The sequence below is a fragment of the Athene noctua genome, chromosome 5 (genome assembly GCF_965140245.1).
Source record: "Athene noctua chromosome 5, bAthNoc1.hap1.1, whole genome shotgun sequence".
NCBI classification, from domain to species: Eukaryota; Metazoa; Chordata; class Aves; order Strigiformes; family Strigidae; genus Athene; species Athene noctua.
The window spans coordinates 21,555,274-21,582,814 of record NC_134041.1 but is presented as its reverse complement, the minus strand read 5'-3'; the positions used below and the strand labels follow the sequence as shown (position 1 = coordinate 21,582,814).

General features: G+C 37.8%; 1 protein-coding gene across 2 annotated transcripts in view; it reads right to left on the bottom strand.

Moving 5' to 3' along the window:
* Window positions 1–27,541, bottom strand: part of PALMD (palmdelphin) — a 56,811-nt gene that overhangs the window by 3,503 nt on the left and 25,767 nt on the right. Inside the window, exons 2-8 of one of the 2 annotated variants that reach the window (XM_074906643.1) lie at window positions 25,463–25,508; window positions 20,062–20,142; window positions 14,432–14,562; window positions 5,207–5,321; window positions 4,290–4,323; window positions 4,095–4,205; window positions 2,273–3,370 (exon numbers count right to left, since the gene is read on the bottom strand). In XM_074906643.1, the coding sequence (XP_074762744.1) occupies window positions 2,273–3,370; window positions 4,095–4,205; window positions 4,290–4,323; window positions 5,207–5,321; window positions 14,432–14,562; window positions 20,062–20,142; window positions 25,463–25,508 (1,616 nt within the window). Of the gene's footprint in view, window positions 1–2,272; window positions 3,371–4,094; window positions 4,206–4,289; window positions 4,324–5,206; window positions 5,322–14,431; window positions 14,563–20,061; window positions 20,143–25,462; window positions 25,901–27,541 lie in introns of those variants that run through there. The other variant, XM_074906642.1, reaches the window with a different exon arrangement.

Genomic DNA, 27,541 nt, shown 5'->3' with positions numbered 1-27,541 from the left:
ACTAAAAATAATTTTGACTCCCCTCTTTTAGTTGATGATGTTTAAGGTGAACCTGCTAGGCCAGCCATCAGTGGCTGCTTTGAAAACAATTTGTTTCCCTAGGAAACGGCTCTGTGTAATACATTGTTCTAGATTTAAGAGGCTTTCCTGGTTTTGTTTCCTTTTTAGAAGTCACAATAGGATTACAGGACTGCTTGGGAAAAATTGAGTCACTTCCTGGCTTTTCTCACTGATCAAAACGCAAAATGTCTCAGAGAGCGGCAATAAATAGGTGGAGGGGTAAGGAGGAATATGGCTTAGTTCCAAAATCTACTGGGCAATTAAGACACTTGGAGACAGTGCTGACTACTGGGGTGCACTTTTGAGGCAATTGCCAAACTTCTTTCAATTTAATTGGGACCAGTTTTTTCTAATTGGCTATTTTCTCCTTGGTAGAATACTTGTAAGTAAATGGTTAAGACCAAATACAGATTAACAGACATTCTCAAATGTATTTGCTTGATTTACTTATCCCCTTTCCATGAAAGTCAGTCTTTATCTTCCACTAACCTCAAAAGAGAGAGAACCCAAATTGTTCAGAGAGTGTCAGATGCTTCTTTCAAGAGGCAAAAATAAGCAAAGATTATTATAGATAGAGGTGCTCAGCTAAGATCTCATGGCCTGTATAGGGCTCACCTGAATGGTACTGCCAGTTTATAGTTACTTCTTGGAAACCTCGTTGACTGAATCTGTTCAGGAGCACCCATGCAGTGGGCTGCACGATGAGTGAATTGTTTCAGTAGCAACCAGCTGGTGCATGGGTGGGTGAGTGTTGCTTCTCTATTATATGCCTGTACGCACATGATGGTGGAATTAAGGGGCTATCCCCAAAATATAATTGGCTGGAGCAGTTGCTCGAGTGGTTTATCTTGGCTGTACCAGCTATTCTGTTTTCAGTTGCTGGCGTAAGAGTTGTTGGCAGCAGCCTTTGGTCCTGGAGGATGCAGGGAAGTGCACACATGGCAGGATTGGTGCTAGAGAGAAGCAAAGGTCCTCTCAAGTCATAGAAAAGTGCAATGGCCTCACTGACCGGAAAGGCTGGGCAGCTCTGCTGGAATATTTCAGGCTGTTGTGTGCATGACTGCTCGAGGTTGATACCCCTGTAAACTGAGAGCATTACTTACTAAACAGCTCTTCCCAGTCAGCATACTGATGCAAAAATACTTGAAATTCTGTATGTGATCTGGTGATCACACTCTCTCCTGGCTTTACCTGTATTGTAAAGAAATTCTGAGATTTCAGTGCAGCTTTAGGCAGGGCCCAAACTTACACTTTTGCTGCCAAATTGAAAAATTATTCAGGATATAGTCTGGAAGAGGAGCAGGGACAGTGTTGGACCAGGACCCCTGATTTTCCTATAATTCAAGCACAGTGTTCTTTCCTTGAAGTGGAATGTGGCTATTGTCTGAAATATGCTGCTCTGTAAATATACTTAAATGCAGTTTAATTGTATGCATTGAAGTGCAACATAATCATAAAGAGCTTTCTGTGTTTCTGGAAGATCTTGCTGTTGTTCTTTCAACCTTTTATTATAAAACTCTATTGTAAGAAATAGACACCTTGAGTATTAGTTGAATATAAAAAGTGTTTAAAAAATAACACTATGGTCTCTATGGACTAACCACAGGTAGTGATGAAAACTGTTCAGTTGTCTTTCAGAGGCTATTAAAATATCTAACTCAGGTTAACAAACAAATGTTAAAACTCCCATAGACACTGTCAAGGCAGGGTTGGCAATGCTGATTCCAGAAAAGAGCAAAGTAAAGCTGGTTATTAAACAGTCTTTCTGATTTAAGGAGCAATTTCTATTATTTAGGAAGTAGTTAGAATGCATATAGGAACAAAAACATTCCAGTGAGGAGAGAGTGTTAAGAAGCAATGCTGTTAGTTACCTAAAAAACTAATTCTGCTAATTGCAGTAGTATTAATGGAACTTTTAATTGTCAGTTGAAAGAGAGTCACTTTGAAGGTTACAGAAATGGCTTTTCTGGGATAGTATATTTTCCAAATTTTGATATGGTAACTAGTGCATTGCTAAAGATGAAATAATTCAACAGTACCAAAATGCAGATTGGCATTTGTTAAAAAACAAGAGCAAAGAAATTATTTAGTAATTGCATATTAGTCCATGAAACAATCCAAATAGTAAAGTGAAACAGCTGTTAACAGATAAGAGTAGTATCAGTCTGCTACATGAGTGAACAGCAGTGGCATGATTTTCCTTTTCTGTTACCTGTTAGTGAGGGATCTTCAGTACCATCTCCAGATACCTGGCTGTGAAGATGAGCATGGTGTGGTGGTGAGCTTAAGCGTTCCTCTTGTTCTTGAAGGGAGATGGAATTTTTGTGGGGTACGTTGTTCAGGCTAACGCCTAGACTGCTCACAGGGTTCATCTGTGGGACTTCTGTGATTTTTCTGCTTGGTGGCTGATAAACCTGACTATAGTGGCCTATGGGATGATATGCTGGTTTCTCAGATTTGCTGTCATCTTCATCATCATCATCAATGATAACTAATTCTGCACGGATAACCCCATCGTATCGTGACAGCTTTTGATCTGCTTCTGCATTGTCATCATCAATGCGCTGATAACCCATGAAAATCATTGTTACTGGTTCAGAATCATCCACGTAACATGGTACAGCTTGGACAATGCTGTATTGAACATCTTCCTCATCTTGAGGTGCAGGGGATGTTTCATTAACATGGCAGGGGCTTAAAAACCTCATCTCATTATGTCCTTCTCTTGCATTTTGGTAAGGTTTTAAGTCCTCATGTGCAGTTTTTCTTTCTTCATTATATATCATCCTGTTCTCAGGATTAGTGTGCACTTTCTTCTCTGAATGGGAAAGTACTGGAGAGGGAGACTTTGGCTGTATTACCTTTGGAAGATCAAGCCCATTCTCTTTATGTTCCTGCATAAAGAGCTCTGGTTTAGAGGAAAATTCTGTCTGATGATTGCTAAATCCATTCATCTCTTTTCTATGAGTGTCTTCCAGGTTTGGGCCAGGGACTGATTTGTCTTTCTGAGGAGTAACCGGCCTGCAAAATTTGTTTGCAAACACGGGTTCGTGGTACTCTGTGGGAGACTGGGAATTTTTTTCAGTTGCCTGCTGTAGCAGGTCCTCCACCTCAACAGGAGCAAGTTCATCCATCCCATTTTGTGTTGTGCTGCCATTTGAAGACACTGCGTAGACTGACTTCCGGCCATCGTCATAGACTTTAATTCCTGTCTCTTTAAACTCCTTTGAGGGAAGAGGTATTGTTGATAACACTGTGTTTTCTCCTGTCTTCATGTCTTTCTCAACTTTAATTTCCATGGCAAACAATGCTGTTGAAAAAACCAAGTGCTTGAACTGATAATGCAGTAGATGCAAGAAATATTATAGAAGAGTTCTGACAGTGATAGAGATTGACTGTCAGAATATCAAATATGTGAAATTGTCACACACATAACCAATACACTGGATTCTTATTTTTTAATGTCCCCTGTCATCCTGTCAAAACTTGAAGTGGAAAAAAAAAAATAATTTGGATCTAATTCTGTGAAGGAAAAATAAGCAGTTGAGGAGCCAGTTTTCATTACATGATTGACTGAGAAGGCTAGATAACACCTTGGCCTCTGGTGCTCTGCTGGGCAATAGCATCTGAAAGAGTTCAACATGCTACAAGACTGAAGAGTCTTAGGCACTCAAAGGTTAGGAGGCTTTATAGTAGTTGGGAAATAACCAGACTACTACTGGCTGCCCAGCAGGTGTAAGTGTGGCTAAAAAATGTGAAATGTATGATATGAAGGGAGGAACTACTTAAACTTATGCCAGATAGAGGAATGAAGTGCTGGGAAGAAAACACTTGATCGTTATCCTCAGTGGCACATACCTTAACACCAGTGTCCCACCTCTCTGTTTTGATGACCTCACTGATAACACAGCTTAAATAAAAACAACATTGTCCCATATCTGTAATGCTTACCCTTCCCATAAAGTGTATTAGATTCAATTTAGAGGAAGTCATTTTGCATATTAATGCCTTTTGGAGTTTCTCATAAGCAGTACCTTTTCTCTTTTCTTCATCATCAGTGGCAGAATGTGCTGTATTTTTCAGTGCAGAAGGCCTGAAATACTTGGGAAGATCAGGTATGCTGGCGTATATGTAGTCTGCTGCCTCTGAATAAAGAAGATCCACAAAGCATTTAGTTTCCACTGACTTCTAGAAGAACCTTTAAAAAAAGGTTTTTTGGCTAAACATACCTTTTTCAATTCCTGCTTTTTCAGTCTTCACAGACTAGGAAAGAGAAGCATTAACAATAAACGTGATTAGTCAGTTTTAAGATGTTAACTGGACAGTGCTTTGCTTTGCCTGATAGTTTTAACTTTTTGTGCTCACAGCTTCATACTATGAAGGGACTAAAAGTGGAACATGATCAGTTGGGGCATGGCAAGGGAGAAAATGAAATTTTTCTGGATTTTACTAATATGATTCCAAGTTACACAAGAAGCAACAGTACATCGTAAAGTCTCACTCAGTGACACAGCTTCACACTGGCAAAAGTTGGTTGGCTTCAAGGACTTTTCAAAGGCTCTACTTTGGCTTTCCAGTTGTGCTTGTCTCCCTGTGCATCTTTAGAGAGAGAGTGAGTGTGTAGGAACAACTGGAGAACTGAAGCTTAGTTTCATCACTGTATTATTTGAGAGTGTTTAAGACAATTTTCAACTATCTGAATGACCTTTTGACAAAGACCAATGACTGATAATATTAAGTCATGTTTCACTATAACCTCTCTCAGGGACTTGGGGGAAAGCATGATTGGTTTAGCTGGGCACATCAACTGAAAGAGCAGGAATACATCAGCCTCTGTACCCCCTCTGTGCATGTTATGTTTGTCTCTGGCTGAGATGCAAAGTTGCTGGTTGGTGTCAGCGGCAGTGCTATTTTTTTGAGATGTGCTATAGATGGGTAATGATAGGAATTGCTCCTCCACCCCCATAAACAAGCAGATAGAGACACTTGGGCACTTGAACAGTATAACATCTTGACCCCTCTTGTATTTGAACTGCTGTCACTTTAGACAAAAGCTCATGACTACTCACAGGATCCAGCTAGTTCCCTTTTCCCTAATTATTATGATGAGTAATGAATTCTACCTCTGGAGTAATTTTGCACTAACCTTTATTATGTCTTCTGTTGTTTTCTCAACAGACTTAAGTTTCTTTAAAATTGCTTCTTCCTTAGCTGAGACTTCCATTTCCTCTTTTTCCAGAGCCTCAATTTCCTTCTCCAGTCTGCAATCACAATTTCCTTTGATTTAATACCAGGTGGTGAACAACATGGCAAATTCAATACATTGCGAACATGGACATTAATGGGGCTGATTCTACTTACCCCGACAAATTTTTCTCTAATATGAGATCAGCTTATGATTTCACATGCATCAGGAAATGCTGTAAAATAGTATTTTAATTTTTTTTTTAAAAAGTACCTGCCATAGATTCCTTCCAAGCCTACTTTGAAAATGGGCTGAAATGAGCTAATTTTTCAGAAGGGAATAGATAAGGAATATAGGACCCCACAGCGTTTCCTCATCTCTAAGCAAATTTTCTCTCCTGTGATTACTTCATTGTAATTAGGATGTAGGAATCTAGTCTACAGACACCAGGGTTATGATTTTATCTGTTTCTAAATTTTGTATGTGTACTTGTACATATGAAAAGAAGCAAATTCTTTTGTTGTAAGAAAGTCAGAAGAATGTTCTTGTACCTGGTAGTACTTAAAGGGCTAGGGTACATCACCTCATATGTTATATTTTATGTAGCCAAACTGTATTCAGGAGTATCTCCTGCAGAGGAAAGTCTAGTCAACCTGTAACATGAAGCTATGATTCCAAAAAAACACCTCTATCAATGGAAATCAAATTGCATTAATATTTCTGAAGGGTAGGGTAGGTATAATTTTTTTGATAAAATAATAATAATGGCATTTGCAAGTACTTTTTGTACATAAACCAGCTCTTAACTAATTTTCCAATATGAAAATACAGCTAGAAATTGTATTAGTGACATGCTTTACAGGCTACTTCTGTGAAGTGGTAACTTCATAATTGTGTGCATTTTGAAAACAAAGCAACCTGCATAGTGGGAGGATCTTAAGAGACTAAAGTCTGAAGCTCTGTTGTTTTCTTGTCTGGGATTGAGAATGAAGAATTTACAAACACCCAGGACGATGAAGGGGCTTTCTGAGGGAGGTGTGTATGTGTGTTCACTCCAAGGTGCCAATGCAGTTCTTCATAGTTTTGCATGCATGAACATAGGTTCTGGTATTTCAAAATTCTTTCCTTTGGTAAAATGTGTGTAACAATGCTTGATTGGAAGTCTAAAGCTTTATTCTTCAGGGGAAAAAGTCTTGATTAAAATTGCAATATATTGCTGATGTGAGATGGATGTTATTGTAGCATTCCTGATAGGCTAGACCAGAGCCTGTGTAGCTGCAGACTTAAAAATACTAGTAAGGTTTAAGGGTTCCTCTTTGGGGCTGTGTACTAAGTCTTTTACAGACATACATGTGTCCTTAGTCACTTATCAGTATTCTGTGTACTTAATTCTCTGGGGAAAGTGCTGCAATCTTGTTTCTGGAAAGCATTCCTTTTCAGCAGAACAGCAATAATGCAAGTCACACTGGTTCAACACCCCTAGAACAGGCAGCTGGGAACATTAGTGTTTGCAGTGTTTGCTCAAGTAATACCCTCACAAGTATTACCAATGAATTTAGTAAGAGAAACATAGGTGTGATACATGTTACATCAGGTGCTAATGCAATCCCTTTCTAAGATTGCAATTAAGTGAGATTTCTAGAACTGAGAAACTATTTTTAAGGGTCTGCTTATTAGAGGAGGAGCCTTGATTGTACACAGGTCTAGTCAATGAGAAATTTGTTTTACAGACTACAAGCCTACCTTTTACAAATACCAAATACCCTAACTTTGGATATTCTCTAAGACAGCAGGATATTCAGCAACTGACTTATCTCTGTCAGATTTTAGCAGTGTGAACTAGAAGTATCTTGCCAGTTAAGACTTGACGGACTATTTTCTTAAAAACCTTTATCATTATGTAAACAGCAGATTGAAGCTCAGCAGTCAAAACTTCTTTTGGGCTATTGACTTCTGCTGTAGGTTTGTACATTATTTAAAAGGGGTCACAGCTTCCTTTCCCTCCCCTTTTTGTTATATGTTAAATCTATGTTATATAGTTTCTTGTATGTTAAAGCTAAGTACAATGTTTAAGGCATATTTTTTCTAATTAGAGTTTTTATTTTCTTAGTACTAAGATGTTTGATGAAACACTTCTAGACAAAAAGGTCTAGGATAAAATATATCATATCTATGTATATATGAGAGGGAAAAAATCTATACCCACTTAAAGCACACCACTAAGCTAAAGTTTCTCAGTCAAATTCTTTTCTCTGCTGACTAAGGCAGTGATTTGAGCAGGTGTCCCGTATCCTATTTTTTTAACTCCTTCTAGTCAAAAGTGCTCCTTTCTGCGTAAGTTCATACTTACTGGGTTTTAGACAGAAACGTGCCCTTACTAGCCTAGTAGTCAGGAAGTCACTTTTCCGTGAAGCTCTAGAATCAATTCCAGATTTAACTCTGAACTGGGACTTGAACTGGATCTCTCATGCTGTAGGTGAGTGTCATATAGCTGCAGTCTCCTAGTTCATCTACCTTTTCTTTTTGGGATCATTTTTGGAAGATCCTCTTTTAACTTAAAACAACAAAAGCAAATTTCAAAACCTTTCATATTTGAGTGAAACATGTCTTCTGTTTAATCTGAACACGTGTCAGAAATTAATGACGGCAAACTTAAGGCAACTGCAACTGACACCACTAGTTTCTGAGATCAGCTAGAGTAGAGTTACAACTAGATGATCTCAGCCAGCGTTACAAATAGAGTAATGATGGCCTATAACCCTGATAGAAAAAAATGGTTTATGTTTTGACTTATTCTTTAGTATGGGCTAAGATCCATGATACTACACCAAAGTCAACGTTAATAATAGAAACCTGTTCTGTTCATCCCTTTAAGCAGACCAGAGAAGTTGAATGCAGGCTGGGAGAAAAGCATTATTTATCTCTTTCTGTGTGACTGCTTGAGGAGTCTGAATTAACACTGGGGCTTTTGTGTGATTTAAACCCAGATTTGAAGAGCTACAATAATAGGATACTATGTGGACTTTTATCTGTTAGTGAGAATATCCTTTTTTTTGATACACAAAGTTATCATAGACCTCAGAACTGAGATGTGAATCAAAATGCACTCTAGATGAAAGTAAAAGCTAAAAAAAGAAGTATGTAAAAGCAGATAACACTTTGGACCTGGACTCCTCAAGATGCCCTTAGGATCCTGCTCAAAGGTACTGATTGTAGTGTTAAAATGTAACAACTTTATAATGAGGGGGATGACTATTCTTGGAGGGCTATAAAAGAAAGTAATTCAGCAACTATGTGCCATATTTCTGCACTTCTTACAGAACAGTATTTGTTTAAAATGTTGTATATTTACATGAGACTTGATAACTGTATTATCATAATGTGAAAATCATTAAAATCTCACAGAAGCATAATGAACTGAAGAAGCATCAACTTTTACTATGGGTTTAATTCAGTCTGGGCTCTAAACATACAGGTGGAAGAGGAGGAAAAATCCTGGAAAGGTAATAAAAAAAGGGGTGGTGGGGAAAGGAAGAGAATACACAACCCAAAATAAATCAAAGATGATAAACCCCATATAGTTATCTGGGAGATCAGAAGTATTATTTCTGGGAGAAGAAAAGTATTATTTAAGTTTATACACACCCGTATCAAAACCCACTTCATATGGTAATTAAGAAGACTGATTCAGTGCTCAGTGGGGTTAGGGAAAAATTCTCATACCCATGTAATGCGAATTGCATTTAGAGTGTGTCTCTTTTGCACTCATTGTACAGGCATAGACTTTCTGGTTCACTTTCAGAGGATGTTGTGAATGTGAACGCTGGAATTTGTTGAAAGGAAAATTTTAAAATATGTAATCTGTGTATTTTAAAGAATTCAAAGTCCTTTTGAGTTTCTGCAGTTAAAAAGGTAGACCTGTGGTGCATTTAAATATTTAGAAACTTTTAAATCAATGATGTTTTTATGAAGTTACATCACAGTTTCTGTTTGTCTTGAATCTAGAAGCTATACTAGCAATTACAAGAAACGAACAGTGCTGCTGTGTTTTGTAGAGAAATGGAAGTATAACTAACTACTGTATTAAATCAATCATTTGGATACCTGTCCTTCTCTCCTTGAGTAGTGTTCATTATTTGAGAGGGGAAAATAAGTGGTATGGAGGTGTGGATGAAAGAAGGAACCTTAGAAGCCAAGATACTAGATTGGAGGTTTCTCTGCCAAAGTAGTAGCTGAATGAAGAAATTCTACAGAGTATACCTCACTGCTGCTGGACACCAGCTGATCTGCTGGGGTTGGCACCACTCCCACCCCAGAAGAAAAATAAAAGGCTTAAGAATGAAAAGCAGATAGGAGGATACCACCCTGGAGAATACCCAACTGAGAGGAAAAAGCAGTTGAGCAAGTTCTCACGTGTTTTGAGGTGAGCCAAATGCTTTAGCAGCTCTGGAGTCCATCTAGAATAGCTTTAGCCTGCCTTCATGTATCCCTTACAAACCATTGAATAGACTTTAGTTAACCTGATGGGTTTTGTGCGTTGTTAACTATTATGTTTAGCAACTAATTCCATTAAGAATGAGTGCTATTAGTTGAAGATTAAATGTGAAAACAAGACTCCTAGTTCTTCATTTAGCTCATACCTCATCCAAGGACATGCTTGTTTGGCTCACTGTAACTTCTAACATGTAAAGAGGGTGAATAGGACAGAAAATATAAATGCTATTTTTTGTCTGTAACCAGAGCATTCAGCTGTTTTTCTGCAAGGTGGTTCAGGCAACTCACTATTCAGTGTTTTGTTGTTGATACAAAGAATGGAACTCTCCCTTTTATCAAAAAATGCTCAAATCCAAACTGATTAGCAGACATAAACTAGCTCTGTTTGACACCCAAGTAAAGAATGTTTCAAAACAGAGGTCCCATTTAGGAGTGTGATGGAAAGGCCTATGCCACTATTGCCAATAATCTGCCTACAATTGTGATTGTTCTCTCAGCAGAAAGAAACAAAGACTGGTATAAGGGTATTCAAAAAGTCTTTAAAGTGATTCAGATCTTTGAAGATAAAACCCACATGGAATAATCATCAGACTGGACAGATTCTGTCTAAATCAAGTGAAGTTTAATAACCAGATGCCCAGAAGAAAGAATTCTACTGAGCTTCTCAATAAGAGATTTTACCTGCTACTGTATGACTTGTGTCTACATGATCAGTTTAGTAAACTTTGATTTACAGGGCAGGTTAAAAGCGTGGCTTCATATATATGTAGTCAAGTGAGCTTTTGTTAGCTGGGGTGATATCTATGGCTTAACAAAAGCACTGTGCAAATACTGTATGGTGCATATTTTGTGCTTTTTAGAGGACTTTGCTCACACTGAATTCTGTATTACCTGGTTTCTGTATTGGTGCTGGCTGGTTTGAAACTGGGCTGGGTAGGTCTAAACAAAACATAATGAAGGCAGCATGGATATTTTTCTAGAGGCCTTTATTAGACAGCTATTGAGGGGTGGTAGGAAGCATAATTTATAGCAAAAGATGCTTGATGTGGATAAATCTACTTACATTCCTAGTTCAGAGGGTAGTTCCCACATGACTCCCAGTAGGTTCTTCTGCCTCCATTCTCTGTCTATAAAATCAAATGTCCCTGCCTGAGTCCTCTGTGTATCATGATGATAAAAGCTGTCAAAGATTCTAAGGCGTGTAGATTGTTTGGTTATGCAAGTAAGTATATCAGTAATGAAAATACTTCTTTTGATATCAAGGCCTTACAAACCTCTAAACTGTCTTTCAAACTCCGGCAATGGTGAATTAAGTTCTCTTAGTTCAGGGTGGCTCAGGGACATAATTAGGAGCATTTCTGTACTGACTTTCATTTCTAGGATGCATTATACTTGTGAAGCTGTTATTGTAAGAGTGCAGACTGTGTTATTTTGTGTTATGCTTTTTGTCAGTTTTTTTATTTTATGCTGATGTAATCTGTCTGATTCATTTTACTGCAGATAAATCTGAAGTATTTAAGATGTACATCAAGAAGTAGGAATCATTTTAAGGAGGAAGCAATTTGGTGGAGCTTTACAAGAGGAGGTCACAGGCAGGAAAAGTTACTTGGTAACACTGGTATTAACGACAAATGTGTGTGGAAATACTTAGTTCACCACGAAAAACAATGAGTTGCCATGAAAGAGAAGCATATATAAAAATAAGAGGAACAATTCACAGTTTTCTTTAAGTGTAGTAAAACAAAAGGCTTTATATTCTTGGTTAAAGAGTAACATTTTTAATAAGAGGAGAGAGGCCAGCAACTACAATCAAACATTTATTGCAGTTTTTATCCACTGCAGTGCTTACAGAAGCAAGTAAATTTATTTAATTTCATTTTCATCAGCATTTAAATGCTGGTTTATGGTCAGAATGTCAGCCATCTAGATACACAAGATTACTTTTGCTTGTAATTAACTGAACCTGGAACTATGCAGGAAAAGAATTCATACCAAATACATTTCTCTGAAATGCAGGCATATGAATAGAACCTATTAAGAAAACCCCAAAGAAACAAAAAAACAAACCCACAAACCAAAACAAAAACCAACAAAACAAACCTGTCATCCCTGCATTCTACCTACACGGGAAAGAAATTCTAAAATGGAGGTTTTTGTGCATGCTGAATGTTAACTGTCTGGCAAAAATTCCAGTGGGAAGGTAACAGCACATTTCTGTAGTTAGGCTGTTAGAGGCTCAGGCATACATCAAGTGTATGAGCTCAGGAACCTTCACCTTGTTTGGTACAATGTGTGTGCTCTTGGTCATGTGATACAGTACTAAATGTGCAGTCTTCCCATTCCCAGGGTATCTGTATCTACTCCTTGTAATTATCATGAAGTAGAGACAGGCTGAGATGTTACATCAAGATCCATGTTGTGATTTAAGAAAGCAATCAGGGAAAAATGATCGGTTTGGCACTTTAATTTCTCCTTCCTTATAGTTCAAGTGCATTTAGAAATCTTCCTTTGAATGCCTACAGGTATCTTTCAAAAGACCCGGGAGCTTCCAATTCAGATAAACTTGAAATTTATAAGCCCTTGTCAACTTTTGGATCCAATCTAGAATTAAAGCAGAGGGAATATTCATTTGTGATGCTAATTTACCTGCATCAATGAAAGGAATTTTTAAAGTTTGAAGCTCCAGTTGGATTACTGTTTTACTCTTTGTAGTAGCGATAAATTCTAGTCATGCCGAATAAAACATTTATACGGCTATATTCAGAGAAGTAAAGTTCAGTATGTGTGTTCAGTTTTGGAGAAAATAAAAATTAAGGTCACTAAGCTGATCATTAATTCAGGACAATAATTACAGTATTAAAAGACTCTACAACTGTAGCTACAAACCCAGGTTTCTGCGAGAGCTGGAAATGACATTACATATGTGAATAATCAATCCTATTTTGCTGAAATCTCTGAACTAGTTTGGCAGGAAGGTTTTAAAGTCCTAATCCTGCATTCTAAGTCTTCCCAGGGACAGGACAGGAGGGACACATCGCTAGCGTTGCTGTGAGGTAGCTCAGTTACAATGACTCAGGTGCAGAGAACCCTAAAAGTATGTTATGTAGTGACAGACTAGATTTAGGTGCTGGAAATACGGTACACCTGCTATAATATTTCACTGTTTTTAAGGCAGTCAGTATGTCAGGAGTTCTGTAGCTTTCCCTTTTAGTGGCATAGACATTGACAGATTTCCACTATAATAGCACTGCTTGCTCTTTACTTATATGTTGTCAAATGAATTGGCAACAGTGTAAAGGTAGGTTATGTCAGGAGAATAAAAGCGTCCTTACCCCAACACAGCCACACACCAAACCACTTCTTGATCCTTCCAGTGCTGGGAGAAGGGCTGGATTTCCAGTGGGCTGGTGGGTAGCTACTTGCTCAGTACAACTTCCCCATTGCTCCTGAGTCAGTCCTTTCCCACACAGCTCTTTTTCCTGGTGACCACACTGTCATAGGACCCCTCTTGCATGTCTTCATAATCTGGGATGTTTTTTTAGAGTACGCTGTCTACGTCCTACCACTGCAACAATTCTACAGGCATGAAAAGCTGTTCTGTAGAGAAAAGTGCTTTTCAAGCAAGGAGTCAGTGTAATTATAGGACAAACTAGGACTCGGCTGCTGCCTGTCAGCCAGTTGTTGTTGCAGCCATTATTGTTTGTCAGAGATGGAGTAAGGAGGGAAGTGGGTGGGAAATAACTGGAGGAGATAATCTTAGTGATAACTTTGCCAAAAGAGTGTGTGTAGGAGGACAGTGGAGGAAGAGAAGAGTATGGCGAAAGATGCTATTGAACCAAAATAGAGGAAAAAGCCATAAAAAAGATGATGAATTTTTCCAGAATCTAAAGAAACAGGAACATTTCCTCTTTTCTGTGGGTGCTAACAGGTAGTACTAGTCAGTATGCCTGGACCCAGGGAATGAGCTGATTGTGTAGAGAGCTCTGCAGTATTTGGGAATGGCTAACTGCAGCTAAACAAGCACCTAGAATCATGTCCATAGTAAATAAGGAGTTTGTATGTGAGACTGTCTATGCAGTTTGACATTAGCCCTGTGTGGTAGGGAGGCCCTAGGCAATGAAGTTTGTAAGAACATCTCTAATACAAGGTAGAAAAAGGCCCCTGCTACAACTTGCTTCTGGTAATAAATTGAGGACAAAACAGCATGGAAGATAAGTGAAAAAAAGGTGAGTAATATTAATGGGGCTAGGCAGCTTGTACTGTTCTAAAGTGCTTGTTATGGTAGAAGTCAGGTATTAAAGGTTGTGCAGGACCTAGTGAAACTGAAGAGCTTTTAAAACTATTTACTGTTATTTTGAAATTTTGATTCAACAATTGCTATCTCAGAGCAAAACTCATATACTGTGACTTACATCTATTGAGTATAGCATGAAAGGGATATCTGGAATTTGAGAAACAAATACTCTGCAAGATATTTACTGTGCAGTTTGATAAAATTCACAGTATAGAAGCTTACATTGTGTATTCTGTAATTCTAGCTGACTAGAAGATATAACAAAGATTGCTTTACTCTGTGTATGAAACTGCATATGTTTAGCCCTTGCTGACATTTTAATCTTTAACCGAATAAGGTAGGATTTTTAAAGAAGGGACCATTTTAACCCAGACAGAAGGGCAGAGGTACTACTCTACCTGAAAATGTCTTGTTCCAGCTCATGAGTCCGTTGTTGATCCTCCCGATTCTGCTTTTGCATTTCTTCTTGCTCTTTTGGAGTGAGAGAACTAAGGCCATCCAACAGCCATTTTTCTCGCAAGGCCTTTTTCTGATGAGGAAAAATACAGACAGGTAAGTGTATTTTAAAAGTTAGGCTACTCAGTCTTTTACTGTATCTGATTGGATGCCACAGGCGTGATCCACATTCTTGTGCTGTATCTAGCATAAGGCAACCTGACAACGCTGAGAGCCACTAAAAGATAAATACTAAAAAACGTGGTTTTGAGATTGACTTAAAACCAAACTCATTAGAACAAAGTCCTATTTTACTCGTCCACACGATAAATATGTAGAGGATATCAGTGGCTACCTGTGACACATTAATATTTGTAAGTGGATCCAGTGGTGTGTTTGTCCTCACTAAAGCAAAACAGTTATATCAAAACATACATATTACAGACTCATGCAAAAGGCTCCAGCCAGAAATGCTATAGTTTTATTTCTATAGCCCTGGTTTCTGGGGTCATGGCATTGCATGAATTGGGGAGGGAGTATAAAAGGCGAAAAGTTTCGGTAAATAAGGGTGTATAGGGGGGAGAGATCTCTAGGGAGTTAGTGATGCAATGCTATCTCGTGTTTACAAGGAACTTGAGTAATTATAGTAGTGATTCTCATTGCAGCTGGTGAGGATGTGCAGGGTAAGAGTAGGACTGGAAAGGTGGTGCATGGGCTGCTGATGTCTGGTTAGAGTTTCATCAGACCTGCTGCGCATTTAGAACTACTGTTGTAGGGACAACCCAGTGTTTACATATTTACATCCTGACCTGTTTAGGGCTCATGGAGTTCTTTCTGTACAATAGTGACTTATAAATGAGTGCATTGCATGTGTACAGGTGAGTGGATCTCTCAGCTGTGTCTTCAAATTTTGAAAAATATGGCTGTATGCACTAATTGCTTCCTATAGCTGCTTTACAATATGAAAGGTGGCATCTGAGAGTCATCAGAGCTCTCTAAAATATTCCTGGCGTAGAAAAAATACTTATGGAGGTAAGATCTTATTTGTAGGCTAGTGGTTGTAAACTGTGCAAACTTTCTTGCACTGTTTTTAGTCCCTTCAGTCTAACTCAAGAATACAAGTCCAGCTGCTGTCTTGGGGAAGAAGTGGGAATCAGGCCTCCTTAGAAAAACTCTTTCAACAGGGGAGAAAAAGCACACATATAAGTTTTTTAATTAACCATGATTTTTCCATTTGTAATTTAGATTTCTTGAGCTGTTTGATTTCCATGTTAGGGTGTGGTTTGTTTTTTTTTTCCCTATATAGTTTCATTAATTATAGGATGTGGATGATGATTAAATTGGATTTTGACTACTGCTGCTGTGAGGCAGAGCTGTGCCCAGCACTGGTGAGAAGACTGCATTAATCTTAGTGCTGCTTGCAGCGGCTGTTGGAATCCCTGCCTGCATCATGTGTGTTGAGACATTTAAAGTGTTGCTTCCTACGCTTCTCTGTTTACTGTATACTTTGCATGAGGTTATTGCTGAGGACTAACTGAAGGAGGAGGGTGCATGTAGGACCTGATTGCAGTTAAATGCAATTTTAAGCTTGTTTGATGTGTGACATACATGATGTGATAGAAACTGTGGCTAAAACAGGCTTGTTGGGAATTCTATGGCACTCCACAGTGCTACTTTTTTTGTGTGTGTGTGTAATGTAGAAGCAATGTTTATAGCTGCCTTAGCCCTGTGGAACAATATTCTCTCGACGCTGGATCTTAAAAAATCAGTGGAAACGAGAGCTGATCAAGACTGATGTCCTAAGTCTGGACTCTAGCTGTAGGATCACTTGGCAGCTCTTCCTAGCAGTTGCATCTTAGGCTCAAATGAAATAAATGCAGATCTTTATAGAAAGGTTTTACTTGATCTGGTAGATGCATGTAGTCCGACATTGGCACAACTCTTATGGACCACAAAATACATTTTTCTCAAGTTGGAGGGAATGGAGATATTAATTCCCTTTGAATCAAGCTGTTTAGATTTTAATGATAAGTAGGGCTCCTAGAGCAGTGAGATTTCAATCCTGTCTGGAACTGAATTAGTCTAGCATTGCTATCTCAAAAAATAAATTGATAATTCCTTCTGAGAATTACAGTAGGGCTGGCACTGTAGACCTTAGAAACAGACAATGCCATTGAAATCAACAAAAGCTTCATGTACCTAGAGGGTTAGGCCCAAGAAAACACACTCCCTAAATACAGGTATAACACAATAGTGTTATTTTTGCCTTTTCCTAGAATAGTTTACTGCTGTTCCCAACTAAATGCCATGTAATCTTTTTAATTTAATTAGCCAGTTTTGAAAGAATGACACGTTGTGTAGTTTGGAAACAGCCTTTGAACAACAGACAGTTTTAAGGCTGCTCCACTGAGGCATCAGCACAAGCCAGTGCAGGAGCAGCTGCTTTGGGGCTGTTGGATTCTTTCTGCTGTCTAGTGTTTCCTTCTACTGTAAAGCATCTCTAGCTCAGTGCTAGGTTGTGCATGTGTTATAGTACTTAGATGAAAGTACTTTCATTTTACATTAGGCTTGATGCATTAAGGGAAAGCGATAATTATATGTTGTGATGTGATAAGACCCTGGGAATGGCCAGCGTGATGCAAAGCAATCATTTTCTTTTGTAGTTCATGGTCACATCAGGAGTACTGTAACAATATTTTGCAAATTCTGTGAATAGTGTCCTATGTGTGCTCTAGGTATAACTCCACTGCAATCCTTAACAAAGCTGGACTAACATGGAAAGATTCTATGCCTTCCAGTGAAGCACAGTGTTTTGATTTTGTAGGTCTTGCTCTCCCAGTGGTATGGCAGTTCACCTTATGGCATGTTAGGGGAGGCATAAATAATTTTTGCAGTTTTCACAGGAGATGTTTGTTAACTCCTGGAATAAGGAGTTGTGTGACCAGCACCTACAAGGTAGTACTAATGGAGTCTGGGCATGTCAGAAGCCAAAAACTTAATAAGCTAAAGTAGAAAAGCTCTGGGAAAGTACATGCAAATCAATGCTGACTATGTTTTTCAAGCAACTCTGTCTGGTCTTTTCCCTTGTTACCTCAGTGAGAAGGATTCCAGGTAGGAGGAAGAATTAGTTGCTGGTGCATCTAGAGTTACTTGAGGATGAAATTTCCCTTGTACCCTCACTAGCAGCCCCCATTGTCCCTTGCAGTTCCATGAAGCCCTATCCACACAGGTGTCTGTATTTGCTTGTGTGTCCTCTACTTCATTAGTAGAAGCGCATGTGCAGGGAATAAATATTCCTTCTCCAGTATAGTTCTACTGGATAACTAAGACCTGTTATGATACCTCATCTGCTCTTTCTAGCTAGAAGGTAGCTTGGGGACAGCAAAGTCATTGGGAAGCTGGATCAGAGAATTACTATTTACATAAAGAAAGTTTAAAAAATCTCCACAAAAACAAACCCAACAAAAAACCCCAACAACCACCTTTTAATAAACCTGTTGCTAAGGTTTATAAATAGGAATGAAGGACAAAATGAGGAACAGGATAGCAATATCCAGTTTACAGGAACATCTATGTGACAGGGAGATTTACTAACCTGCAGTAGCTTCCTAAGGGACAGGTGCAAGTTATGTTGAATAGGTCATGGAGCTCTAGATTTCACCATGCACAACTGATAGGAGTCTAAATGACTGAAATCAACCTCGCTCATTAAGGAAATGAACCCTCAATAAAATTTACTAAAGTGCCTTTAAAAGTCTAAATCTGTTTTAAGATTATTTCTGCACTAGATTCTTGTGTTTGTCTCCATTGAAATACCTCAGTCTGAAACATAAATGTTTGTTAAAGGACAAGGCTTCTAGGGCATCAAGGAGAGCATGTTCATATATTATTGTTGCATCTGATATTAGGTGCCTGTCTTAGTACTCAGATGGAAGAAGTAATCTCCATTTTGGGTCCTCCAAATAGCTAATGATATGTACATATACACCATACATATATATTTATATATTCAAATGTATGCTTGATTCCCCCTTTGCCAAGTGAATAATTTCCTTTACAGATCCTTGATTTGCCCTGTATGCAATATGAGTGATTTTATTTTAAAACTTTTCTGTATATCACTATGATTTCTCATAGAACAGGCAAACAAATCGCATCCTCTGTCCTTTTCCAAAGGAAAGGAATTTCAGTAGTATTTTTCCAAGAGTGTTTTGGCTTCTATAAAATTCCATAAAACATCTTCAGAATAAATGCAAGGTGGGGTTTTGGGGTTTTTTTAAATTTTTAATCTCCATTGTACCCATTAATGTTAGCTGAAGGCATGTACTAAATCTGCAAGGAAAACTTCCCTAGGACTGCACACAGTAGTAGTAAGGATAAACTGAGCTGTTCTAGACAACCAGCTAATCCTCCTTAAAAGAAGGGCAAAAGAGTAATTTTGAATTTATAGGCATGGATACTTGAAATGTAAATTGCAGTACTCCATGTAACCATGTACTAGATAGAGGAAGAGTAACACATTTACTGCTTATTAGTTATAGGACTTGGGAAAGATATTCCCCTCTATTTTAGGCAAGACATTACACAATTGGTCAAGCCTGTCCTTATGGTCACTACCTTACAATAAAACCTAAGCATAGGTGACTTTTGCACTGGTTTGATTGGTCCAATGAACAAGTTTATCATAACTTCTCATTTTTTTGGCTTGACACAGAAGAGGGTGAATGAAACCCAAGATCAGGTGTCTATTTTGAAGAGAAGTCTGTTTTAAATGTGCTTCTCCCACATTTGTTCAAGGAGACATGTCATGCTCCTGGTATTGGATTCAATGTATCTTTCCTGAAATTGTTTACCAACTCAGGTAATTAAAAGGGTATGTAAAATACCAAGTCTTGTGTATTTCTAGAAGTACAGATTTTGTCTTATCTCCCTACATGGCACCTACTGCCAAATTGCAATAGACGTTTAAAGAATGGTGGGCAGGAGTCACTGCAATTTCAAGTGTCTACAGAGGTGGATCTTTTGGTTTCTTAGTAATATGGACCTTGTAATCCTGTGTTTACCAGGCCATATTTCAAGACAGTATTTGCAGCATTTATGCTTTGCTTTTTTTTTTTTTTTAAAATATACAAAGAAACAGCATTGTTTTACCAAAGAGTCATTAAACAAGCTGACAAGAGGCTATAGTCGAATAAAAATAGGGTGGTTTTTTTTTTCCTCTAGAAAAAAGTGCAGTTAGACCTCATGATTGTGCTGCACCCTGTACCAAGCAAGGTTGTTGTAGTGGATTTATGGAGTGAACACACCCAGTCTGAAATGTGAGGCTTAATTTTCAGCTCTGAGTTATTCCTGGTTATGATCTCATTTTATGCCATGGAAGTGATCAAATAACATTAGATCCTGAGTGTAATTTTTTTCAAAGGGTGATACTTATTAAAGTCAAATGGAGTCCTGGCAAGACTCCAAAAAGCTGTGAAAATTTGACAGTAAAAGCATGAATTAAATGCATGAAGATTTGCATTCCAAAATCGAAAACCTTTATTCATGCTGAACGACTTGAGGCTATCTTTAGTTTCATAAATACAACACTTACCTTTAAATGTTGGTGTTTCATTTTTTCCTCTTCCACTTTTAGACGTTTCTGTGTAATTTCTTCTTGCAGTTTTCTTTTGTCCTAGAAATTAAGAGAACAATAAAACTTTGTTTAGAGAAATTAATTGTTGCTGAAAAAAAATGTTTGTGTTGTTCAGTAGGGTGAAATCAATCCATGCAAATAAAGTCTTATTTTAAAGCTTACATAGTGCTTAGGCATATTTCTTAGCAGCAACAGCTCCAGAATTACCTATAAAGATACCGTTTCCATTGTTCTTTTTCTGAAGTATGTTTAAACATGTTAACAACCAGAAAGCAGGGATGATCCAAACTAAAAATAATTTACTCCTGGGAAGGGTAGTGTAACAAAATAGCAAGAAATAACATTTGAGCACAATTGTACATGTAAAATGAGGTTAGAAATGGGTCCTGACCAGAACTCCCATACATTATTTAGGAGAGAAAAGAGTCTGCATGGTCTACACTGCAGCTATGATACATCACTATATGAGATGGGTTGTTTGTGAATCCAGCACTGAGTTTACATATCTTGTGGCTAATAGCTGAAATAGGAATAAACTAAGACTTAGAAATTTGTTTCGTGAGTCAAATAGTGGTAAAGATGAACACAAAGAAATGTATGCTTCATATATGTTGTTGTTACTTCTCAATTTAAAAAATATTTTTCTCTGTGCAAAGGCTGTTTTCATGGCTGCTGAACTTCATAAGGAAAGACCTCAAGTAGTACTGGTCTATCATAGTACCAACTTCATCCTTTTTGCTAGACTTTATAGAAAAAACAAAATGGGTGAACAGTGTCTGAACACTTGAGCCTCTTGTGTCTTTGGATAGCTGCTGTTGCATGGAGTATGCTGGTGACTCCTCTATATGAGGCCAGACACTGATTTTTGTGCTTTGTGTCCTCAGCAGCCAGTGAGAAAGAAATCATGCCAAAGGCAACTAACTTTCACTCTTAAAAGCTGTATTAATCGGCTTTTCTCTTGGTCAGCGCCTTAATCTATAAAATCTTGTTATTGGACATGGAAACTTTTGCACTTGTTTCTTGGTATGTTTTAGGGAAGTATATTTAATCATCTGTTGTCCCATGCGGAAGTGATTGCTGACTGGAAGCTAATCCCCCTTTCCTTTCAATTAGAATATATTACTGATAGGGTTTTTTAGCAGAGTCTGTTTTCAGATAAGTTTGATTTAGGAAGGAGTTAAGTTCTTCAGAAGCATAGGAAGAGACTTGCCCTTTAGACCCACCTGAGGAACCAGTTGTGTAAGGAGTGTAGAAAGTCTGTAAGGAAGTGCTATGCATGAGGCTGGGAGTTCTCCTCTCCACTGTTTCCTTAGGATCTGGGCTTTTGAAACAGGAGGAGCCATCGTGTGCTTGGCTGAATCACTTCACTGTTACTGGAAATTAGAGATTAGCAGTGGGCCCACGGGCTACAGGGACACTGTTGAAGGATAGGCAGTGGAAGAAACCACCTCTCCTGTTGGAGATCGATAGCAAGACTACAGGCTGGCCAAGCACAACTGATGGCATGCTGGGGTTTAGTATGTGAGTGAGTGTCAGTGATCTGATCTCTCTTGCAATCTGTGAAGTGCAGTAGCCACCTATAAACACTATCTGTACTTTACAATTTTTCCTTGATGGTGTTAGTCTGCCTCTTTAATACACCAAACAGAGGAGGTAGGGATCTTGCCTCAAGATACACGCTACCTTCATCTCGGTAGCAATTCTCAGTTTTGGCAATGCTCTTTAATGCAGTTAACAAAGCTACTGATTTAGGATCACCACAATATGTAATTCTTCTGCAGTGTCCCTTTTTAGAGACTTTATCCAAGAGCTGCTATGCTGGATTTGGAGACACAGCATCTGGTCTTTGACCTTCATACCTTTCCTTATTTAAGAAATATTCCTGATCTCATTGTATAAATGGCCTTTAAATAACCCATCGTTAGATGAGCAAAGTGTGACAAGAGCTTGTGTTTACAGTTTGTTACAATTCTTCGAAACCATTTTTTCTCCTTGCTAAAGTTCTGGATAAGATTCTTAGCCAGAGAATGAACTTTTACTTAGTTTATGCTATTAAAAAACATTCTAAGTCAATTTAAATATTCTTTTTGTACCAGGGGAGGTAAGAATTTGCCTAGTCTGAAACGAGAAGTTATACACAAAACTACTGTGCAGAAAGAAATCAGAGTGTAAAGGTGCAAATAACTGCATTTTAAGTTAACTGTGTAGTAAGGAACCTATTCAGTAATGAAACTTTTGCCTGTTTCTTTTGTTAGAGGCCTATGTTTCTTTTGCATTCTTTTTTTTTTTTTTTCCTCTTAAAATTCTCTACTTATATCCTTTGGTATTCTAGCATGTTTTAACATTACTGGTTGGTAATAAACATCCATTATACAACTATCTAGATTAAATAGGTGGAAATAGTTTGTCTTATATATCTAGTCAAAGAAAGCTGAAGGTCTAATGCCAGAAGCTAAATTCAAGGAAGATGTATGAGGAACCTTTTTTGAACCTTGTGTTACCAGAGTAATTTTTAAAACCTGTTAGGACACTTTCTGCAGTGTATTCTGCCATTCTTTGTCTGCACATCATGTCTTGCTGTACAAAGCCTTGACTATACATCTAATGGAATAAATGTTTATTCCTAGATAGCCAAGGTATCCATACTTCTACTAAACTTCATTCTCTGCCCCTGTAGATAATCATGTTGCTGGCAGAAGTCCTCTAATCCTTTCTTACTATGTTCTTGTTAATGTGGGCAAGATCTGCTTTTTATGAAAAAGCACCTTCATCCATTGTGCATCAATGCAAGGTGAGAGACTTGGTCCCAATTTTCACTCCTACTGAAACATGTAGGAATGTTTCCTGACTTTTGATCATAGAAAATAATTGTGTTCTAAACTGAATCTGAGTTTAGTGATAGTGTTTAGTTTAGTGCTCTGAGTTTAGAGCAGTGTCTTGCTAGGTATCTTGTGTGCCAAGCCCATTAGTTTGTGTCAGTGTTCCACAGTGGTGCCAACATTGGTCTGGCTTGTTCCAATGGCAGATACCATATACTGTCAAAGACAATGAAGCAGTTAATGTTTTAGCTGATGTATTTCTTTTTCATATACTTTTCCAGAGGTAATGCTTGGTTATTGAGGGGTCTTATCTGCGGGTATGGACACTTTAACCTGATGGCATGAGACTGCAGAAATGTCACAACTCAAATCTTTAATCACAATTCAAATCTATCATTTTTGTTTTCCTATAGAATGAAGGATTTGATGAGAAAGGATTAAGCCTAAAGTTTCTCTTTGACTGTTTTGTCTCAATGTTTACCACAGCAAACGCTAAAGCTTTTGTATTTCATGATCCGTCAGTCTCTCTAATAAAATGGATGCATTTGTGGGTTATTTTATTTGTTATATTCTGTATACACCAGCAGCAGGTGGAAGCTACACAACAGAGAAAAACGGTTCCTTTTCAGAGCTGTGGAAGCATCGAAATCTCTATAATAATAATAGTAACAGGGTCTTCCTTTTTGCTTTGCTACATAGAGAAGATACAAAAAGGAATTTGAAAACCCCTCATGGCTCTATTGGAGCCAGATGCTGTAAAGGAGCCAGGCTTTTAAGAACAGAAACCAGTCAGATTTTAGTGCCAGTGTAGTTGTTTACTACTCTGAGTGCCCCTTGCTATCCTCTGTTAGATACTTTACAATGTACCTCTTGTAGGTACTTGAAGTTCTGAGGTATATTGCTTGGGACAAGCCTCCCCAGAGCTACTAAGTAACTCGCAATTGTAATGTGTTGTTTTCTTAGACAACTCCTACTACAGATTCTTAAATGTGATCTCTTCATTTTATTTAAGCTCCTTCATTTCTGCACTGCATCATAAAAAATACACTGTTTCATTTAAATGCTTTCAATTGATGAAAGTAGAGAGCAAATGGTTCCTTTACAGAGCAAATGTAATAAATGAAGTTATGGCCAGAACCTAATTATGATTTCCTATCTCCTGTGATGCAAGACACTGGAAGCTGTCAGTTTCTTAAAAAAATCCTTCTTAAGGATTTATCTGGTGGCAAAGATGCAGCCAGAGGATGCCAACCGTAGTACGTTCCTAGGAGTCCTCATCAGGCAAGCATGCTGCCCCATTCCTCCTGCTAGATACCAGGAAGTATAAAACGTTGCAAGGCCTGGACTTCTCTGGAGTGCCAAAGCATTTCTTATCTTTTGAGCCTATACGCCAGAGACAAAGTCCAGATTATGAGTCTGGTTCAAACACTGTTACAGTTAAACAAACAAACGTACTCTAAACCCTCTAAACCATTTCAGATTATTTTATTGTGGGCTTGAGTCAGGTCTCAAGTAAATACAATAAATGGGCCTGTTGGCTTTTATCAAGTGTCATAATTAAAACCCAACCTATTCAACTCCTGTAGATTTCCAGTTATGCCTTCTCACATTTATTTTGGTTCCAACAAGGTATTTTTTAACTCTGCCCACCATTTATTCAGCCAGTAGTGTTTGTTTCACAACTAATCTATCATGCTAAGAGTGTGAAAAATACCTGTTCCCATTATTTGTTTTTAAAGATTGCCTGTGACAGTGAGTGATCCTTCTGCAGTTTTCCTTTCATCACAAAGGGCCAAATTTTGTGTCAGTTTAATTATTTTATAATTGAACAGGTTTCAGTGGAGATCAAATCACAGGAAAATTTAGTTTCAGCCATTTTCCTTTAAAAAATAGCTCAGTGGTTCCTTTAAAATACAATACATCTTTTGAATCAGATTTCTCTTCAGAAGAGAAACTGAAAATGTTTTCTAACATCTTCAGTGTAAACTTCACCAAGTCTTTTTTTTTTTTTCCTCTGAAATCTGACAGGTAGGAATTGCCTTAATCTACGCTTGTCCTTTTTTACTTTTCAGACTGCAACATTTATGATAGATCATCAGTAATTCAGAAATTGTATTTAATTCCACAATGCAAAACCAAAAATCTTTCATTTCTTGGTTTTGTTGTGAAATGGAAAAATTGATTTGTTCTGGAATTCTCTAGCTGCCTTTTGACCTGCTGTCCTTCAGTTGTGATGATAGTAATATGTATTTAAGACTGTCCAGTAGTGATTTGTACACATGCTTTCACTGCTTTGAATTTAATTTGGAAGTGCAATACAACCCGTAATAAAGTCAGTACAGGCAACTTTGCTGTCTTAAAGCAATAGCTTATAAACCAGAATTAAAATGTAACAATTTCAAGCAGATATAAGTCTTTCTTTTTCCATCCTGGGATAAATAATTCTCCAGAAAACACACAGTAGCTCATTAACACAATATTATTTCTAAGTCTTTTTTTTTTTTTTTTTTTAATAGCAAGTTATAACTATAAGCACTTACTGTTATGGCCTGGAATCTTTCTTTCAGCAATTCGGCTTCCTCCATTCTAGAAATCAAAAACAGACAAGTAGTGAAGGAAAACAGGATAAAACCATAAGCAAAAAGACTCCTGATGGGGCTACAAAAAAAGCTGATATGATCTGATCCAATTCCAGAGCAGAGAGACAGCAGAGTTTTTGACTTGTCAGAAGAGTCCCTGAACAGATGAGCAGATCAGTCCAGACAGACACATGTAATGAGGGTGTGTAGAAGAGGCAGACGTGGAGAGTGCTGGCATGAGTTGACTGACAAGTTGGAACAGTGGAGCACAAGCCCTTTTCCTTCAGAAGCTGCCAACTCTTTGTTTTAATGTGCTCAGTTAGTGTGCCATTGCTTCTTTAACTGTTAAATGCCCAAACCTAAATCTTCCAGGTCCATGGTAGAAGTGAACTTTTATTATGTTCCTCTCTCTTTTTCTTCTCTTTGTGTAAGCTTCTGGTGATAAATAGGTATTTTAAACTTAAGTATTCCTGTTTCTTATGAAACTCATTTCACCTGTGTGTTTTAAGCTGCTGTAATGTTAGCATTGTAGATGGCATGGGAGATTTTGAGATGACATTTTAAATATAGTTTCCTAGATGAAATTTTTAGAGAAGCTGTGTTCCTAGCTGGAAGAATGTTTTAGAACTGCTAACTAAAGTAAAATAAACTTTAAGCAATCAGGTCTGTCATTGAGTGCAAGTGTTAATCTGTGCCATTACTGGTCAGCTATCTAGGACTCAGGGGAAGCTTTGTCTAAGTAAGGATTTCAGGATCATCATTTCAGTGTTACCAAGATACATCTAAAATGCCAGTGGCTCTTATGCTGGATTTCCATTCAGCTGACTTGAAGGGTTTTTTGCTGTGGACTTCTGCTGAAAACAGCGTTATGCTTCTTGAGGGATGGCGTATATTTTGACCTTTCCAATTATATGAGTGGGAGTCAGCCTTCCAAAATCAATGTAGGAAACTTGCAAAACAAGTGGAACTGCCTCTAGTAAAATCTAGTTGTGGAAAAAATTCTAAGCAAGATAAAACTGAATTCAAACAGCATAAAGATGTAATGTGAATCTGGAAGCCCTTTGTTACTCTGTGTCATATAACTTAAGTCTTTGTAAGGACACCAACAAGAGAGTCAGTCAGCGTGTTTGGTTTTTTTCCAGCTAATTCATTGAGATGACTAAACTCAGCAGGATTTGGTGGGGGGTTTTACTTTACAACTCAGTACAGTGACCTGAATCTTGGTAGCAAATAGGGCTCGTTACTAGCAAATTCTCAGATGTTACAGAATTGAACACTTGATGGTAAAGTTATAAATTTAATATGAATCCATATTTAATTTCAATTTCCACCTGTCTAGTATGTCATCATGCATCCACAAGCAAACTATCCCCTTCCACGCTGGTATTAAGGATGCATTAATGTTTTCTTTATACTGTGATCCACCCTGAGGTTTTGTTCAAACTTGCAAAGACCCCATGTTTTATTCTCCAGTGAAGATTTTTTTAAAAATATTAATATATGCCTCATTTGGTCAGCACCTGAAATTAAAAAAATTACCACATAAAAGCATACGTGAAGTTCAAAGGCAAGTGTAGTGAGGTATTTCAAGTGGCAGATTACATGGGAATTTAAATGCATTAAGTTTATTATGGATTTGAGAATAAGTTAAACCATCCCGCTGATTTAAATATATCCTTGCTGTAGAAGCCAATAGACAGTCTTTCTGTTTAATCTTTCGTAAGTTAGTATAGCCTGCCTTATTATATTTTGAAAAAAAAATCCCAAACTTATTTCATCTTTGTCTTCTGCAAAGTTCATCTTAAAATTTAAGTGTGTATGTGGACTTCAAAATTTGTATAAGTATTTAAAGCAGCAGATGATTACATCATAAATAAGGAAGTCTGTTTTGGGCCAGAATTTGTACTCTGATATAAATGGCATTCCCTCCTCAATGAGTGGAGAAATTAGATCTGTATTTCAAGTTCAAATTAGAATCAATGGGATTGCAATGCGTTGAATTTTTATGATCTGAAATATTTTCCAAACTTTATGCTCCAA